This window comes from Micropterus salmoides, unplaced genomic scaffold, assembly GCF_014851395.1.
Source record: "Micropterus salmoides isolate LMB-PRFRI ecotype aquatic unplaced genomic scaffold, ASM1485139v1 Ms_hic_scaffold_22, whole genome shotgun sequence".
NCBI lineage: Eukaryota > Metazoa > Chordata > Actinopteri > Centrarchiformes > Centrarchidae > Micropterus > Micropterus salmoides.
In genome coordinates, this window is record NW_024041373.1 from 4207625 (window position 1) to 4227287 (window position 19663).

Consider the following 19663-nt stretch of genomic DNA (forward strand, 5'->3'; position numbering starts at 1 on the left):
TGGCTGAGGCCCCCTTCCAACCCCTGGAGTTGGCTGAGGCCAAGCACCTGACCCTTAAGATGGCCTTTCTCCTTGCTATCACCTCTCTGAGGAGGGTGGGGGATCTCCAGGCACTTTCGGTTTCTCCTCAATGCCTGGAGTTTGACCCTGGGAGGGTCAGAGCCATTCTGCACTCCTGTCCGGGCTATGTCCCTAAGGTTCCAGGTTGGCAGGGTCTATGGTGCTGCAGGCGTTTCATCCCCCACCTCATGTGACGGCGGAGGACGGGAGACTTCATCTGCTCTGCCCGGTCAGAGCGCTGAGTATTTACACTCTGAGGTCCTCCCAGTGGAGGAAAGCAGACCAGTTGCCCAAGGCTGGGCTCCCCGCTTCTAAACACACGATCAGCAACTGGATTGTTCAGTAAGGGTGCACTCTACTCGAGGCATGGCGGCCTCTAGGGTCCTCCTCGTAGGGGCTTCGCTCCAGGATTTGTGTGAGGCAGCTGGCTGGGCCACTCCTCACACTCATCCAGTTTTACAGTCTTCCTTCTGCACCCGGCACCCGTGTGCTCTCCTCCTAGTCGTGCCGTCAGGTTCTGCACGCTGGGGGCAGGCGGGGTTTTCGTCGCGGCCTAAGTGGGTATCTCGTTCCCATAGTGTTGTCACCGACGCAGACGAGAAGGGGAACGAGACACTGCATCGGACCGCCGCACCTCACCCCGCCTGGAGTGCGTTGCTTCATAGCAAAAGGGCTAATGTGTCCTGTGTGCCGGCGTGCTTATATACACCTCCAGTTACGCCGTCACACGCTACCGTTCTAGCAACACCAATAGGATCGGAGTAGTTTCATTCATGTTTCAGCCCTGCCACGCCCAAAGGCGTTCCCATAGTGTCGTCACCGACGCAGTGTCTCGTTCCCCTTCTCGGGGAACAAGGGTTACATACGTAACCCGAGACGTTTTTCCGTATCATTTTGAGACAATATGTTTCCGATTTTTGCAGTATTATGTAGGTGAAAAAAAGTCTCTCTAAAATGAGAGATAGCCACTAACTACTATGAAATCAAATTAAACAAAAACTCTCTGACCTGTTATATAATAACCCAAACACAAAATGAGCAGCACCCTCTAAGCCTAGTGTTTCTAAACATAAACTCAATTTATTCGTGTCTGGTTGGTATCAGTTATCCTTGCCCACTTTCCTCAACACAACTCACAAGTCAAAGTAACACAGGGAACACTATATTTACAGTGGCTAATACTGGTAGTTTTAAATCACTGCTACCAGTAAATCATTCACTGAAAGCTAAAAATAACACATTCACCAAAAGTAGAGCACAATACAAATGAGGCGTGTTTGTCTCACCAGTGGGACAAAATCCCAAAATTTTACTGGTGTCTTTTCAGGCTATGGCTAGGGATTAGCCATGTGGTTACTATATGGTCCTCACATGTAGGGTATTACGTTGTATGTAGCAGGGAAATTGCATCTGTTAGTGAGTGAGCTTTTCCCTCAACACACCATCAATTACTGTGAGAACACAGTAACAAAGACAGCAGGCTGTGTGTGTGTCTATGTGCAGGGAGTCGGGGGTTGGAAGAGTAACAGATAAGGACCAAACACCAAAAGCAGACCATAATTGACACTGTGTCCACTTATGCTCAATCTTCTTCCACAGGTGCCATTTGTTTTGGAAATATGGCCATTGCCATGATGGAGCCAACGCTGCCAATCTGGATGATGGAGACCATGTGTGCTAGGAAATGGCAGCTAGGTATTTACAAAGCTCTGTTCAGTACTTTACAGAAAATACATATTATTCATGCAGCATATGTTGTCACAGCACCTAATTGCCATGATTCTACCTTTGTTAGAAATGTGTACATTCATGTTCATTATTGAGGTTAAAGTGGTGTACTGCACTACATTATATTAAAAGGTGTTTCTAACTGTGGGTCCTCCCTATTTACATACATGAGAGGGCAGAATATTAGGAACACCTCTGAATATAATGCAGTCTAGCATTATTAACATATTACTAACTATGACCTCAATGCTAAAACATATCATTTAATTAACACCTTAAAGGACCATTTCAGTGTTTTGTATTGTTTAACCTCTTTATTGGAAATTCATGTTTACTTTACATTACTGCCAACCACTTTCCAAAATATAATGCATCAGAATTTCAAATGTGTTTTCCATGCCTTCTAGACAGCCACTGACTTCAATTCATTTTGAAATCAACCAATCAATTACTTAAGTAATTCACCATAGTGAACATTAATTAACAAATCTAAAACTGCACTGTATGCTTAGAAACTATTGTAATGTATAGCTGAAACTTACAGAAACATTTTCATTGCACAGCCAATCCACAATTTTTGCTTTGCTGGTTGTGCTCAATAGACTGTTTCATGGATTATACATCACTTCAAAGAGGCAGTACAACGATGGCTGATAGTGCTCTCCTTCACTCAACCCTTTTCTTAGCTGATTGGACAATTGTGCCACTTGCTTGACTGTCAGTAAGCCATCAGCTGTCCACCAGAATCAATACCTCCCCAGACCCCTAGCCTCAGAAACCAGAGCAGATCTTGCCCTCTCCTGGTCTGGTCCCTATTCCAAAGAGTTTTTTTGCACCTGCTTTTCTCAACATCCACCCATCCACCTTTCCATTAATCTATTTTACACCACTAACATGTGTCAGCTCCCTATTCACCACAACGGTCCAGTATAATGCTCAACAGTCCATAAGATTTTGTCTTTTCTCATAAAAAACATATTTTCTCTGCTTTTCTGCTGCCAATATTCCCAATACAGTCTTTTACAACTAGGACTGCCGACCAGTCAGACCAACGTTCACGTTAACTGTCATTGTAACTGGTTTAAACAGTGCCGAGGGTACGAGTCAGCTCTAGCCTGATTGACAGGTTGCCGTAGTAACGACTTGTCAATCATAGATAATCCCGCCCTGAAACATACTCTGCTTTATGGTCTATTTTAAAATAAATGGGGCCATTATTTACTAAATGAACATCATGCTGTATTGAAAAAGACTTGAAACTAGCGACTGAGACCATAAACTCATTATGAAAGTGTTTTCTGAGGTAAGAAATCAGGTGAGAAGTAGCCTCATTTTACCATTATTTCTAATGGAGCCGGACTTCTTTTTGCAACCAGAAGAGTCGCCCCCTGCTGGCCGTTCAATAGAATGCAGGTTTTAGGGACTTCTGTGTTCGCATCAGATCATTGACCGGAAGCTTCCCGTTTGGGCAGCACATATTTTGCATGTGCACAGTAATCAATTTTAAGCTGAGGAACCACCTTAAACACATACTGTGTAAGAAAATCCGCCCATATGTCACATTAAGCAATTTTAATATACCTATTAAACCGCCTTAATTCATGCTGTATACAATTTATTAATACGATGCAATATATTAAAGGTTCAGTGTGTAAGATTTAGTGGCATCTAGTGGATGAGGTTGCAAAATGCAACCATCTATCCAGTCTACCACTGCCCCCTAACCTTTCAAAGAGCGTAGGACAGCTACGGTGGCTGACACAGCACAAAAGTTGTCTCTTCTGAGACAGCAGAGAGTAGCCAGTCAAGACATGAGGTTTGTTTAGGTAGATATATTTAGAAATTATATTTGCTTAATTATTCAGTAAAACCATATGCCACTGACAGATAACATGGAAAATGTAAACCAAGAGTGTGAAACACTTTCACTGTTTCTGCACCACAGTCCATTATAAACCACACTTTAGATAAAGTTTATACAAACATTGAGAAGGGAAACACATTCATTCTCTCTGTGATTATGGACCCTCACCAAAACTGCCTGCCAACAATAATATCTGGCTCGCTACCAGATTATGATGCTTTGATAGCAGCAAAAAATATAAATAAATAAATACTTTGATAGCGGTGCTGAAATAGATCTCAGTCATGACAGCAACAGTTACTCACACAATCACTTCCTGTTTGGTGGTGTTGCCTACAAAATAAAAGCGTGAGAAGCTTGTTTACTGTAATGCAGTAGTTGGAGTTGAACTGAGCTTTTACTTTGAAAATTTCTGAAGGACATTAAAAGAGTCTGTAGCCTGCTTGACACACCTCTGAAAGAGCAGTCAGAAAACGTGATTCCCCTAAATGTCCTCTGCCTGGAGATACTGGGGAAATGAAAAAGCGTCTGTAGCTTGATGGATAACGATCAAACACCGAAACACAAATAGTGCAGCACATGCCGTGATCTGAGAAACATTCGCTGAAGAGAGAAAAAAAACCCCAAGGTAGGATCAAACACTCAACCCTTGAGTTATAAGTCCTGCACTTTACCAACTGAGCTAACCAAACATCATGTTGACAAAAGTCAATATTATGTCTGATATTCTCATCCTCCATCTAATGGATGAAACTATTGCTCTGATGCAAAACTTATTGCAGACCCCTGCTGTATATTATTACTACTTCTTCTTTTTCGAACATATGTATTCAACGTAGTGATGAGTGTTTGCACTGCCTGAATTCTACCAGAAGTAGAAAAAGAAGAACGTAGTGACGAAACGCGCTCTGTAGCGCTGTTTGTCCATTTGCAGCTACTGTAGAAACATGGCGGCACAACATGGCGGCACAACGTGGCGACGTCCATGGAAGGTGGTGCCCGCGGTTATGTAGATATAAATGGCTCAGTCTAAGGTAATAAAAACATAATGCTTTATTATGTAAGGTCTTTATACACCACTGAATACATAATTATGGATATAATAGATATAATAGATCAATAGGTCAATATTACACACTGGACCTTTAATACATTTTAGTATTTAAATGACAAATTCTTATAATAATGGTTTTCTGGTTCCGCTGGTCCTGATTAAAGAAACAATTAAACATAATGAATCGATTTCTTTTGGTAAAAGCGTTCTGAACTTTTATTGTGTATTGATATTTTACTCTTGTTCAAATAAATTGTGATTAATAGACCAACAGATTTAGATGATTTCTAATAATGCACGTACTCCTAAAATAAATCCATATTTTTCTGTAGTCATTCCTACCTGAATATGTCTTCATATTCTGTCCTCTGTATGCCTTTCTGATGTGCACACATACAGGTACAGCTAAACTCTCCACAAAGGGCATATAGTCAGGACTAGTTTCTCAAACTGTTACTTAGCCTGCACATCCATATCCCAAGATAAGTCAACAGAGCTCCTCAGCTGCTGAGAAACGCACTGGGCTACCCTAACAAAATATCTTATTTATGAAAAGACAACACACTCAGAATGTATTATACAGAATAAAAGTAAGTAAGTAGTCACTGGAAAAAAAACATTAAAAAACCCTGTGTTCAAATTTACATAGTCTCTTTGTTAGTCAGTTTCTCTGGTTACTAAATATCATTAGTTATTGCTTCACATTTTCTCTTGTCTGATTTACATAATATACATACATTTTTATTTAGGGACTTAACGTAGAGCAAAAGTGTCACTCATCCTGCTAGATATTTTCTCTACAGAGGCTTCCTTCAGTCTTTGCTGTTATTAGTTTGCTCCTCAAGTCCGTTATATATAAAGTCTAGGTCAGATAAAAAAGGATGAGTGTGGAACAGGATATTAGGGTGTCACATGCTGGCAGGTGAAAATCACAAGTCTTCATTACAGACAATGGAAGATGTACAGCAGCTTGCTGATGAGGCACTGATAGTGATCTGCTTATCTTGGAAAGCCTGCCCCCCCTTCAGTCTCTCATCTGTCTGTATGTGTCTATCTGTGGCCCAGGCGTCGCTTTCTTACCAGCGTCCATCTCCTACCTTATTGGAACCAACATCTTCGGCACATTGGCGCACAAGATGGGGAGGTACGGAGTGAAATGATCCTTATCTACCCTCTGTCTTTCTCTCTCTCCCTCTGAGGGTGTGATATCTGTTTCCGCTCCTCTAAATGAGTTTTCAGTGTTGTGAGGCTGGCTTTATATTAGCTTTGATGCTATAGTACATCCATAATTTCTGTGTGTACACCTTGGATAGTATTTGGGTTTGTATATTCAGAATGTTCTTTTGTTGTTGAGTATTGCCATTAGCCAAATCTCTTTTCAGTACTACCTTGTTTATTGTTGAAACAGGACTTTCAATTTTCCAATTTTATCATATCAAAGTACTACTTCTACTATTAACACTACCACTTCTACAGGTTTAATGCTACTTCTACTGTCTCTATTACTACTGATACAGCCAGCGTTACTACTGTCACTACTGTTTTATACTACTGTTACGGTTTCTACTACTATTGCTGTTGCTTATAGTATAAGTGGGATCTTACATCACATACAATGTACAGCAATTATAAAGAAATTTTTTTAAAGAAAAGAAAGTAGTAGAGAAAGGGAGAATGTATGAATGGTTAGCATGTGAGTTTAAAATAGTGCGAAATTTAATAAATAATCAATAAGTGCTTTAATAGTGCTAGTATAGGGTTCTACATCTTTACAAATGCAGGGTTTTGGAGCCCAATGTTTACGTGACTTCTCTTAAAGTTCCCATACTTTAAAATCCAAACGTTGTTTGATGGAGAAGGGTCTGGTTTCAACATCTAAATAACGAGGAAAGGATTATTAATGATGAAAATATGTTATACGCATGTAAAAAAACCTCCCATCATTCACTAGCTTTACGCAGAGGTTATTGTGAAAGTGTTTTAGTTTGAATAACACTGACAACGTCTCCTCTCCCTTACAGATGGCTTTGTGCTCTCATTGGAATTATGGTGGTTGGAATCAGTGTAATATGTGTAAGTATGAGGGACACAGCTACACCATTAGTGTGAATTGAGATATCACTTGTGGGATATTTAATCAGCACTGGTTGGTCAGCGGATATGTTGCTGGTTAAAATAAGCTACTCAACAGAAGGTAACAGTAGGTTACCTAAATGTGGATTTTAAAATGCTGTAATATGTGCACTTGGTGTAAAAGGTTTATTTAAAACCAGGTTATGATATTCACGTTCCTGCTCTTAGCAGGAAGAATTCCATACTTTTCCAGACTCAGATTTCCAGACGTTTCTGTAGATATTTTAGACCATATTTGACATCTAAGCCCAAATAGCTAGACGTTTACTATGTAAAGAAATGGTTTTAAAATCCAACTTTTAACATGTATGCTACATGAATGCCAAATATGGCAACAAAATGGCCTTTCAGTCCGCAACCACAAGCAGAAAGCTGGACAGCATTCCACTAACTGGTGCTACCTGTTTTCTGATTATTTATGTAGTCTCTTTTATAAATAAGAACTGAAAATGAGTTGAAAATAGTTAAATAATAACATTTTCACAGCATATGTGCAGCCTTGTTTATTCAGCGTTCATGGAAACGATGAAGCCATAAAGGTATGGTTTTCTTACGCAGAAAAGATAGCCGGTTTGCTTTTCTGATCACCACATCACTGCATCACTCAGATGTTTAGACAAGTTTAATATTTTGTTATTTGTGATGCTATTTAAAGATATTGCCGCATTTTCTTTCAAACTAATTTGATAGCAGATGTCAGAATCTTGTCAGAATTGTGTTGTTTTTTAGTTTTGGTCTGTTTTGCAGGCTGTGACGTGCAGCGTAGAGGTAGCTCTGCATAGGACTGTGCATGAAGTCGCACGCCATACTTCTTGTCTTGCTTTCGACAGCTCAATCTGGCCCGCACTCTCTCACACAGTAGTAAACATTTTGGCTGTGCTGGCAGCCTGCTACACTCGTATTGTATGATCAATTTATTTTTAGAAATTCAGAATTTTATAATTTAGAAAACAGAATATGGGCAATAACTGGCGACCTGTCCAGGGTGTACCCCGCCTTTCGCCCAATGTCAGCTGGGATTGGCTCCAGCCCCCCGCGACCCTGTACACAGGATAAGCGGTTGACGATGGATGGATGGATGGAATATGGGCAGTAATCTGGTAACTTTCCATGGTATTTTTCCATGCTTTTTTCCCCCTCGGATTCATATCCAGACATGGAAATGACTAAAATCTAATTCCAACCCTGTTTACAGGGTAAAAAAACATCCAGAATGTCCAGATCATCAAGATTTTCCCTCTGTTCTATTTTAATAACTCTTCAAACCAAATTAAATTTATCCAACAAATAAATAAATTTTCTGACCATCTGTTCTAGGTTCCATTTGCCACCAACATTTATGGTCTGATTCTTCCAAACTTTGGTGTTGGTTTTGCTATTGGTAAGTCAGCTAAATTTAATACTAAAAGAAATAAAACAAGCATGTTCCCTGTTGAACAAGAAGATCTTTATTGTTTGTTTGTGTTACAGGCATGGTGGACTCCTCTATGATGCCTATAATGGGTTACCTGGTGGACCTGCGGCATGTGTCTGTTTATGGCAGTGTGTATGCCATTGCTGATGTGGCTTTCTGCATGGGATTTGCTTTAGGTAAGCAGGAACCTATTAAACTACAGGTTATAATACCTTGAGTGTCCAGTCCCAAGACAGCTCATCTTGTTTGTCTAAATGATATTCTGGTCTCATTGCGGAGCCCTGCTTATTGGTTGTTACACAGAAACTATTATATGTAGTTAGGGTTTCGTTTAAATACCTACATACAATTAAGAGAATAAACATTTTCCAACCCTGAGTCATAGTTATTACATTTGAATCACCATCTCTGTTTCCAGTTATAAAGATATGATAAAATATCTCAGGTTTTTAGACTATTATTACCAAACAGGAAATGTGTTTTTTCATTTTCCAGCACTGATTTTATAGTTTTTCAATTTACATATGTGACTCTTGTTTTCCGTTGATGTTTAGTAAACACAACATATTGTAAGTAGAACAGGTGATTTTTACAGCCCTGATTCATGGTTATTAATCAGATTTCCATATGTGTGTCCAGCTAATGGTTCTGCTACTAGGTGTCTAGGTAATAGTGATGTAAGCATGACGTTAACTAGAGACAGGTGCTTATGCATCCTCTACACTAATGTGTGATAATGCACAGAAAGTACTGTGTTTTTCAGAAATCAGAGCTTTTGAAGCATATTAACGTAACGTATTAATGTAATTATTTTTTCCCCCCAGTAAATAAGTGGCGATTTCCAATTAGCAGATTTCCTTATAATTACCGAAATTTTACCCCACATCCGTATTACCCCAAGTACTACTACCAAATTGCAAATATTTTAAAATGACATGCCATTTTTATAACCTGATATAAGCTTATTATTCTGAACAGATTAGCTTATTGTATTATTACATGTTATTATTGAGATTACATGACAACCTTGATGTGTTATTAGTAGTAGCCTGTTGCAGATATTAAATCTCAACATTACCAATATTCTCATTGTTCTGAAAAAATTACTAGGTCAGTACCGCTATACTATTTATTTACCCTAATGTTAACCAATTGTTACCAATGTATCATCTTGCCGGTACGTGGCTGCAAAGTGCCGCCCTCAGCCAAACAAACCAAACTAAAGCAGTATGTGATCTGTCCTCTTCTGATGTAGGTCCATCTATTGGAGGATCCATAGCTGAAAGTATTGGCTTCCCCTGGCTGATGACCATAATTGGAGTAGTGGATATTTTCTTTGCTCCTCTTTGCCTCTTCCTCAGGAATCCACCAGGACAAGAAGAGAAAATTGTAAGATTCAAAACACATTCAACCAAGTCCCGCAACAACACATAGAAATAATGAAGCCCTGGAAGATAAGGTCAACATACATAATAAGTTGATAAGAAGTTGTACAGCTCCCAACATTATTTTTTCTTGCATTGCCTTTACCTCTGAATGGCATTGCTCTGACATTAAGCATTAGTTACATGAAGCCTAAAAGACATGTGAAAAAGTTATACTGTCTACGATAAATGGCATATCTATGTCAAAACATGAGACGGTACTGGAAAACATTAAGTATCCTGTCCACCCAATTTATACCACCTCAAAACTTAATCATTTGGCAAATTTAAATGATCACAACAAAACTGAATATGAAAAAACTGTGTGTAGTTCCCACACTGGCATGGGACACTGAAGGATTGACCAAAATGTCTAATCTATAATATATAAACATTACAAATCATTCCCAATGTGATGGCAAGCTCTACGTCTACAGAAGTTATAATGGTATAAATATTATATCTTTGCTATACCATATATATATTATACCAACATTTTGAATATGTATGCTCAAGATTTGCAAAACCATCACCACGGTGTGTGTTCTATCTAACAATTTCATATTGTATTGTATAATGAACATTTCTGCTTCTAGGTACTGCAAACTAGGCTTCAGACATTAAGTCTTGTTGTAAGGACACAGCTGATTCACCCTTACACACCTTTAATTGGTCAAGATGTCATATCTAAGCAAAGTCAAACTGAGTTTGCTATTTTACACCAGTGTTCATTGAGCAGTACCTAGAAGATCAAATGTTAATTATACAACACAGCTGACACTGGATTTGCTGAGAAGACGGGAGCAAACAGTCATAACCAGCCTAACAAAACCCCTTGTTTTTTATCGCTTGTTATTGAGCTTACCTCATGTTTCTTAAGTGAGGTTATATGTGTATCTTACCTAAATAAACTCATTACACTATAGCTGATCTATCGGCCGATATTCTTCTCCCCTTATTTTAAGAAACGTATAACATAAACAAAGACTATTCCTAACCTTTGTTATGTTGAGACCTCACCAAGATACCATGACGTAATGCGGTTTAAAAATAAACTTGTATTGTTAGAAAAAGTACAACAAATTATTAAAGTTTTGATAAATAAGAGTCAAATGTATAAAACTACAGAACACATTTTTAAAATATCTGATTTATTATAAATTATAGAGTACTACTACTAATAAACATTAAATAGTATATGTATTGTGGGGGCCAGCGAAACTATAAAAAATAACAATATAGTACTACTAAAACTAATAATACTATATATCATCTCTCATGTCATTGCTATAAGGTAAACAGGGCTCTCCTACATAGGCAAATAATTATTTATATATATATTTTGTCATGCAGTAGTTATTACCTTACATATTGAATTAATCTAACACTACATGACCGTCTACAACGAGGACCTGCAACTGTGTGTTAGATACTTGTTCAGCTCACGTTTAATCATTTCTGACACGCCGACTGTAACTAGAGACACTACAGTGGAATCACTCTTTAATGTTAGCGCTCCTCCACTGATAAACAGGGCATTAGCTTTGTGGCTAATTTAGCAACAGGCAGCGTTATCTGCTGTTGGCGATGTTAGAAAATATTAGGTCAGCTGATGTTTTGTTCTGTGGTGCTGCAGTGTGTTGAACAGAGGAGCTGCTCTGGTGGGCAAACTATGCAACACTCATGACCTGGAAGGATCTGACTGTCTGTTAATCTTTATTAATAATCATATATCAGCTGTTATAAACGCAGATGCAGATATATCTGCAAGTAGCTTATATCGGCCGAAAATATCTGCTGTCTCTTTTAATTGTGTTTATTATTAATATACAATTAGAAATCTGCACAGGGTGTTCTATTTAAAAAAATGACAGACATGAGAATTGATAGAAAGGGATTCTGCTCAGGGATTTTTGACACATGTTGTGGCAGAAACAACACTTTCCAACAATTGTCTTTTCAGGCCATTTTGATGGACACCAACTGTTCAATGAAGACGAGGTCCTACTCCACACAGGGGACGTACTGCCAGGGTGAAGACGTGGATCCAGAATATGACGATTATGATTAACAAGACACCAGCCATGCAGGTTAACCTTCAGAGGATCTATTTTGTTGTACAAAAAAAAGGAACACAAAAAAAAACAGCAACAAAACAGCCAAGATATATCCATGTGAATGTCCCGCGTTCAGTCTTCACTGTTCAGTGTCCTCTCAGCAGTTGTACTGGAGCAAACCAAAGTTGTTCTTGATCTGTGGTTGCAAGCGCATTGTGTGAGAGATATTTTTTTAGCCAACAGCCTTATAAAGTAGAGAGTTGTGTCAAAAGGCAGTAGGAGGGTGCTGAGCAACAAGTACGCTTTGCTGGTTTATTTGAAATACAAATCTGTCTTAATTAATGTGTCAGCCATTAAATGTCTCATTTCTATCTACTGTATGTCTATGATACTGAGTAATACCAGATGTTGGTGTGCAAGTTGGTATTATATTGGGTAATAGTGTGGTATGTTAAGAAACTGTTGTTTTGTTTAATTATGGAGGATTTGTTGGCCCAAGCTATGGTCCTGGTTTGCATTGATACTGTTACAGAAGGCTTTGCCAGTGTGGGAAAGTCAACACATTTGAGCTGCCTCAGAAAAGGATGTGGAATGTATTCTAAAACACAATATAGATACATAAAATCCTCCTAATATAAACAGAACCTACATGTTTTTTGGCAACTTCAGAGAGAAAGATCGTTTATAGTTGCTGTACTGTTTTTTATTTAATAAATCATTAATACTGTCATTTCTCAAAATAGTGGCCTTTATTTACCTCAGTGGCAAGGAGAACCAGGCTGATAACAGGCTTATGGAAAAGACACGCTTCATTCCCAAAATTCCTCTGCTCCCCAATTAATGCAAATTCAAAATGTCCTTTAACTTGTTGTCTTGATTTATTCATCATATCATGACAACAGGTACATAATTCCATCGTTACATACTCCTCACTCTGCTGCACAGAGTTAGTGCTAATAATACAGAAAGAATACAGACACACTTCCTGCAGAACTTTTACATTAAAAGCGTTCCCTTTGTTGTTAGGCTTTTAATGTGAACGATGTGATTCAATGACAATAGCTCAACAGTGATGTTAAAAAAGTGGAAAGACTGGAATTACTTGGTGAATGAAAACTATTTAAAAATGAAACCACTAGAGCAGCACAGTGGTAAGTGTGCAGTACCTACTTGTTGAACCGATGGAACATTATAATGGATTTATAATTTTGTAGAAGCTGACAGGTAATTCACTACCTCCTATAATCCTTTTTGTTTTCACCTCGTCTTTGTTAGTGACCAGCTTTTATTTATTCACACTGGTCACACGCACGTGTATTACTTGGCACTAGGCCATTATTTGAAAATCAGCTTTGAGAATTTACAGGTATGTGCCTCTATATCATAAAAAACAAGGATACTGCTGTTGAGAAATTGATATAGAAACCCTATGCCTTGTCCCATGTAGCATCAAAACGTTACCAATCATCTGGAAGAAACAAGTTTCACACAATATTTATCCCTTTATAAGTTAGTGTTACACCGTGAACTCAGAGTTGTTACACCTAATACAGTTTGAAAGAATTTAAATACACTATAAGCGTCCATACAATCTTTCTGTCTGTAAACCGTATCACGGGGTTATATAAAGGTAGACTCTCCAGCTCTCCATTTCCTCTAAAGTCAGCAGGATGGTTTGCTGATGAAGCAAATTTGTGTGTCGAAGTTCACCAAAACTGAACTTGAAGCAATAGATTCCCATTGATGTAATTTGTCTCTGTGAAAGGATCCAGTAAATACAGTGATCCCATTAAATTAACAGATTTTGCTTCTAGGGTCCTAATAGGCAGAAACTGCTGTTACACTGCTGTCTGTGGATTCAAAATCTTGGGCACTTTAATCAGTGATGAGAAAGCTGTTTACATCAGACCATTTTCATTTTGACATGTCAGAAAAAAGCAGAGCCAGGTGGAGCAGCAGCTTCTATCCACTTACTGTGGAAAACTTTAAATCGCTCACGTGAAGCATAACAACCAGTATTAAGAGATGGGCAGGTTGCGTGCAGGGTAAAGTTCAAATATATGAACTGTGACTTGAGGGATGCAAAATCTGTGTAATTTGTATTGTAAGTGTAATTTTCAGTTATTTTACAAAACTGGACACAGCTTCCATGATGATTTGTATTACCAGCCAAAATAGCAACAACAGTGGAGGCAGCGGCCCCCTGCATTTGGATTGACAGCTTCATAGATCTACCGACCAGCGGCTGAGTGGGGGAGGGGGACCATGCCACTTCCTGTGTATTTCTGCCCTGAGCCATCATTATGTTATTACTTACACCTGTGTTTCCTTTGCTATGACAAGTCAAAATGTCGGATGTGTAAAGGTCTGTTCTTACTTGTGACAAGTGGTTTGTAGTGTGTTTTTGATGGTATTCATTTGTCAGTATATACTGTATACAATATACTGTATATATAGGCCTACAGGCCATTCACACTGGGTTTCACTGATATGCATTGGATTTGTTTGACATTTTTGGAAATACACTTATTCACCATGTAAGCAGTTTCCTTTACTTAATTACCAATACCCACCTTAACAAGGTGGTTGCATCTTGGTTCTCAGAGGTTAAACTTTTTCAAGGCCAAAGGTGTTGATTGTATTTCCTTTTCTACAGTGCATGTGGGGAAGTGAATTCTTTCCCAACAGAGAAAATAACAGGTGATTAGAGAGAAAAGTGTACTTTTCACCAATCATAAGATATAACCAGTGGTTAGATGACGCTTTTGGTGTGCTGTGGCGCTGAAATGTTGGGGGAGCTGTAATGTTTTTTTGTTTGTTAACAAATATTTTCTTGTTTCTTTATTAAAATATGTAAGGTCCAAATTCTAAAGTCCTGCTATAATTTATCTTTGAATATTCACAGTAAACCTGAGGAACACGTTTCACTTTTCAGAAAGGTGGAAAAAAGAAATGAGAGACTGCAGTGACTTACAGAGGCTAACCCAGACGGGACTTTGGCTCTCTGAATTACTTGTCAGTACAAACTAATATTGTAGCATACATTTCTTCTTGTTTCTTTTAAGATGATCATCATTATATTATTAAGATGCTAACTATTCAGCTACCAAAGTGCTCCAGTTGCATCAACTTCTTGAAGGCTAACTGCAAAAACAGTGCTTTATCAACATGAACAAACAGTGTATCATCACTATCCCACTGAAAGCTAAGTGTGTGGATAGGTAGGTAGGTAGAGTTTGTGTAGCAGATGTTACAGGATCAATATGACTCATGACAGCAATGCCCTTTAAAACAAAATGTGTTTATTCTCGCTCTATTTCTCCCTACCAAACTCTGATGGATTACTGGAATGATATTATTTCTGCCTCTGGTGCAGCTACTGTGTGGAAAATTACACCACAAACTGATTTGTTCTTTCTTATTTTAATTAACTTTTTTTCAAAGACTCCTGTAATGTCCATTCTGTTTATAATATACTGTAATGTTCTGAATGTTGTGCGACATTTAATGTTTTTTAAATTCCTCATAGACTTGCTGATGTACTGTGAAAAACTGTACTGGATTAAAAAGTAAAGTGGTAAAATAATATGATGATTATACAAAACCAACTGGAGCGGTTTGTCCATAAAGGTGACTCTGAGCAGGGACTAACACACCATACTACATCATAGACATTTTTTTCATTAATCTACTGAGTTGATGTGTATTGTTGGTGTAACACACTGGATGTGTGCACATGTCAGCATGTGCACCTTCTTACATGTACAGTATGTCATTGGCTGGATGTTATCGTTTGTCTTTTTCCTACTTGTGGGAACGCCATACACTGTTATACTCTAAAAAAGTACTTTGCACTATTCCCTGAGCATTTGGACCAAATGCTCTTTTCCATTACTGAATTGACAGTTTGAAGTTAAAAGAAGAGTACCATGTTTAGGTACCATAAAAATATCAAAACAGCTAAGAATGAGCATGCTTTTCACTTTTGTACCAAAAATACTGATGTTGATATCCTGCACTGGGTGGTGGAAGACAGCAGAATGTGCTGCCATGATGGGAAAATGTAGGAGCAGACACACTGTAATCAGTCAGTCCATCTCAACACTGGGCTTCAATTACTTTGCAGATGCTCTCACAATACCTTCCCTCCTTTTCCTCTCCACCAAGAACCCAGACAACTGTGGTTCTTACAGCAACATGGGTATAGTGAAGCTTCACCGAAACATTTTTTATTATGTTCTTCTGATGAAATGTACTTAAATATGAAAAGAAGAAAATAGTTAAGACATTTCCCGCAATTCCCACAATGACTTCTCCAAAAGCTAATTGGAGTCAGGAGTCAGCAACCTGGAGTCCAATCACTGAGGTTACACACCAATTTTAATTTGGCTATTCTCATGATGCATTGCCTGATGTGAACCATACCTCGAACAAAAGAGCTCTCAGAAAATGTAAGATTAAGAACTGTTGACTTGCATGAAGCTGGAAAGAGTAATAAAAGTATCTCTAAAAGCCTTGATGTTCAGTCCATGATAAGACAAATTGTCTATAAATGCAGGAAGTTCAGCACTTTTGCCACTCTCCACAGGAGTGGCCGTCCTGCAAAGATGACTGCACAAGCACAGCATAATGCTCAGTGAGGTTAAGAATAATCCTAGACTGTCAGCTGAAGACTTCCAGAAATCTCTGGAACATGCTAATGTCTCTATCACTCTATACGTAAAACACTGAACAAGAATGCAGTTCATGGGAGGACACCATGGAGGAAGCCACTGCTGTCTGAAAAATATTGCTGCACGTCTGAAGTTTGCAAAAGAGCACCTGCATGTTTCACAGCACTACTGGCAAAATATTCTGTGGACAGATGAACCCAAACTTGAGTTGTTTGGAAGGAACACACAACTCTATGTGTGGAGGAAAAAAGGCACACCAATATCAAAACCTCATCCCAACTGTGAAGTATGGTGGAGGGGTGATCATAGTTTGGGGCTGCTTCACTGCCTCAGGGCCTGGAAGGGTTGCTGTCATCGACGGAAAAATAAATTCCAAAGTTTATCAAGAAATTTAGCAGGAGAATGTATGGCCATGGCCATCTGTCTGCCAATTGAAGCTCGACAGAAGATGGGTGATGCAACAGGACAACGACCCAAAGCACAGAAGTAAATCAGCAACAGAATGGCATCAGCAGAAGAAAATATGCCTTCTGGAGTGGCCCAGTCAGAGTCCTGACCTCAACCCGATTGAGATGCTGTGGCTTCACCTCAAGAGAGTGATTCACACCAGACATCCAAAGATTATTGCTGAACTGGAACAGTTTTGTAAAGAGGAATGGTCCAAAATTCCTCCTGACCGTTGTTCAGGTCTGATCTGCAACTCCAGGAAATGTTTGGTTGAGGTTATTGCTGCCAAAGGAGGGTCAACCAGTTATTAAATCCAAGTGCAACGCCACACACTGCCGCAACGTAATGTTCAACGTGACACACACCCGTGACCCACACACACCATCTGTCTCTTTGATTTAAGTAAGAGTTTTAACATTACTCAGAATGTAAAGACAGAATAGTGTTATAAAAATCTTACGGCTGTGTTTTCCTCTGCCGTTGTTGCTGGAGTCATCTGCTGCATTGGCTGCAGTGGTCTGTGTGACTGTGGGACCAGAAGCGCGAGCTTCCTCCGCCGCCACTTGTGGAGCTCCTCCAAAACGTTTTAGCACATTTTCGATCCACCATCAATTTTCCTAACACTGCCAATATTCGAAATCTACACAGTTAATATCTCGCCTCAAAAATTCTCAGAAGTGGATTTCGTGATGAAATAACGTATGAAAATTGTAAAATATAAAACTTTCTGTTGCTGGCCTCTGTCTAGCGTGCAATGATGATGCAGTGAATAGTGACGATTCTCTCTGACAAATCAGTGGTCTGCAGTGTTGTCACGTCACATTTTAGTATCTCAGCCTCATCTTGCTTGGAACCTCAATGGAGGTGATACGAACAAAATTACCAGGTAACAGGTACAACTTTAGACTTTAACAATAGAAAACCAAAAAAGGTTGAGTTGAGGCCAGTGGAGCTGGTCCCATGGAGTGGATGAATCCAAAATCAGACATGTCTAAATACTTTTTTTGGGAGCAAGATATTTTTGTACACCAGTGTTAGCCAGTAATGCGTTACTGTATTATTACTTTTACCGCAACTAGTAGTGTAAGGATTACTATTTCCAAAACAGTAATATTATTACAGTTACAATACAAGTAATGCTGCGTTACTGCATTACTAAAACGACGTTTTGTTGTCCTTGACTTGAATGCATTAAGCAAAGAACAGTCAGGGGACAAGTTGTCCATGTAAACTTTGCGTAATCAGCAAAAAGCTTTATACCAGAAAGAAACTCCTGCCGTTACTGCCAGTGATGCATGCACTCGTTGGGAGAGATAGGTGTTGAGCAACCTTTTGTTTTGTGTGTACAATGTGTGTGTTTTTTTTATATTTATATAATATTTTAGCATCAAAGTTTGAGAGGCTGCAGCGTTTTCAGTTTGGCTGACTGATCGAGTAAAGTGGATTCATTTCAGAAATGAGCTGCTGAACAGGTTGTCCGTCAATGTTCACAAGATTTAATAGAAGGTTTAAGTCCTGTGTTTGGATTTTTGCTAGTGGGTGAATCTCTACATTTGAATCACAGCTTGTGCCTTAAAGTTCTTCTGTGTGCGCTGAATAAACCGCCAAGCAGAGGGATGGGGATTCATTTGCGCTTTATTTAGTTTATGTACAATGAAGCTTCATCACACGAGCCTTCTCAAAAACTGTACAACATCCCTCACATACACAAAAAGAAACAAACACTATCTTGCCCAGCTGAAAGCCGTGGTGGGCAGTCATAGTGTAAGTGCAGTTTCAAAGGTTAGGGATGGGGGAGGGTGGGGCAGAAGCATGTGATTTAGAGTTCAGTGGAAGAGCACATAGTAACAGCAGCAGCAGCAGCAGCGCTTCTCACACCAAAAGAGAAGTTTACAGAGTGAACTCCTCCCAGTTTCTCATTGGTCCCCAAAAACCCTCATGTGAAATACCAGACATATGGGCACACAGACTACACATTTCTAAAGAGAAAAGAAGAGAAATCACAGACATAGGGATAGGCTTCGATTATCAGCTTTCCTACAAAAATACAGTATTGCACAAAAATCTGGATATACAACTGCGAGAGATTGACAAGCATAGCAGCCAGTAAGCCAATATCTACATGAGCAACACATTTATTACACACAAAAGAACAGGAAATGATGTGCCTTTCCTTTCTCTGGGTCTTGGTTATTACCTATATTGTCCCATTAGCTTGGGCGAGACCTTTTGGAGTTACACAACATTAAATAAAAAATCTACCTTCTGCTAACTCGCACTTAGCTGGTGTTCAAAGCATTTTGGGTGATGTCTTGTCATTTTCGTAATTGCTGAATCTACCATCAGCTTGTTTTTGTACTTAAAGCAAGAAAATCTAAAGGTGTCTCAAGAAAATTGTAACCCAAGCCCTAAACCTGTGGTGCAAACCCCCTGTAATGGTCATTCAGACCGTGAGGAAACAATATGATACTGCATATAGGTACAGAATTATAGGCTTTATAGACCATTTTGCAGGTATCTTGAACTTCTGTAAGTAGGTAATCAGTATGCAAGCTCATCACCCACATATCCACTTGATCTGCAAGTGCTGTGTTCCTATGACTGCTGAAACTTGCTAAAATGACTGAAAAACAACTTTGAGAGAGTTTGAAAGTTTCTTTAAGTGAGGTGGGAGATAAAAGGCCTGTGTGTGACCGTCTCCAGTGTTGGTAAGTTTGGAAACCATTCATTTAATACATACTTAGGCCTTAACCCTACTTTTTCCAAAATACCTCAAAGAGAATGTATATAAAGGTGAAAAAATGCAGCT

At 39.0% G+C, this 19663-nt stretch overlaps 1 protein-coding gene across 1 annotated transcript in view; it reads left to right on the forward strand.

Moving 5' to 3' along the window:
- slc18a2 (solute carrier family 18 member 2) overlaps positions 1–15322 on the forward strand; it is a 29540-nt gene extending 14218 nt beyond the window's left edge. Inside the window, exons 10-16 of the mRNA XM_038736757.1 lie at positions 1660–1755; positions 5772–5850; positions 6728–6779; positions 8157–8220; positions 8310–8429; positions 9509–9642; positions 11641–15322. Of these exons, the coding sequence (XP_038592685.1) occupies positions 1660–1755; positions 5772–5850; positions 6728–6779; positions 8157–8220; positions 8310–8429; positions 9509–9642; positions 11641–11748 (653 nt within the window). The 3' untranslated portion in view covers positions 11749–15322. The remainder of the gene's footprint in view (positions 1–1659; positions 1756–5771; positions 5851–6727; positions 6780–8156; positions 8221–8309; positions 8430–9508; positions 9643–11640) is intronic.
- Positions 15323–19663: the final 4341 nt, after the last annotated feature.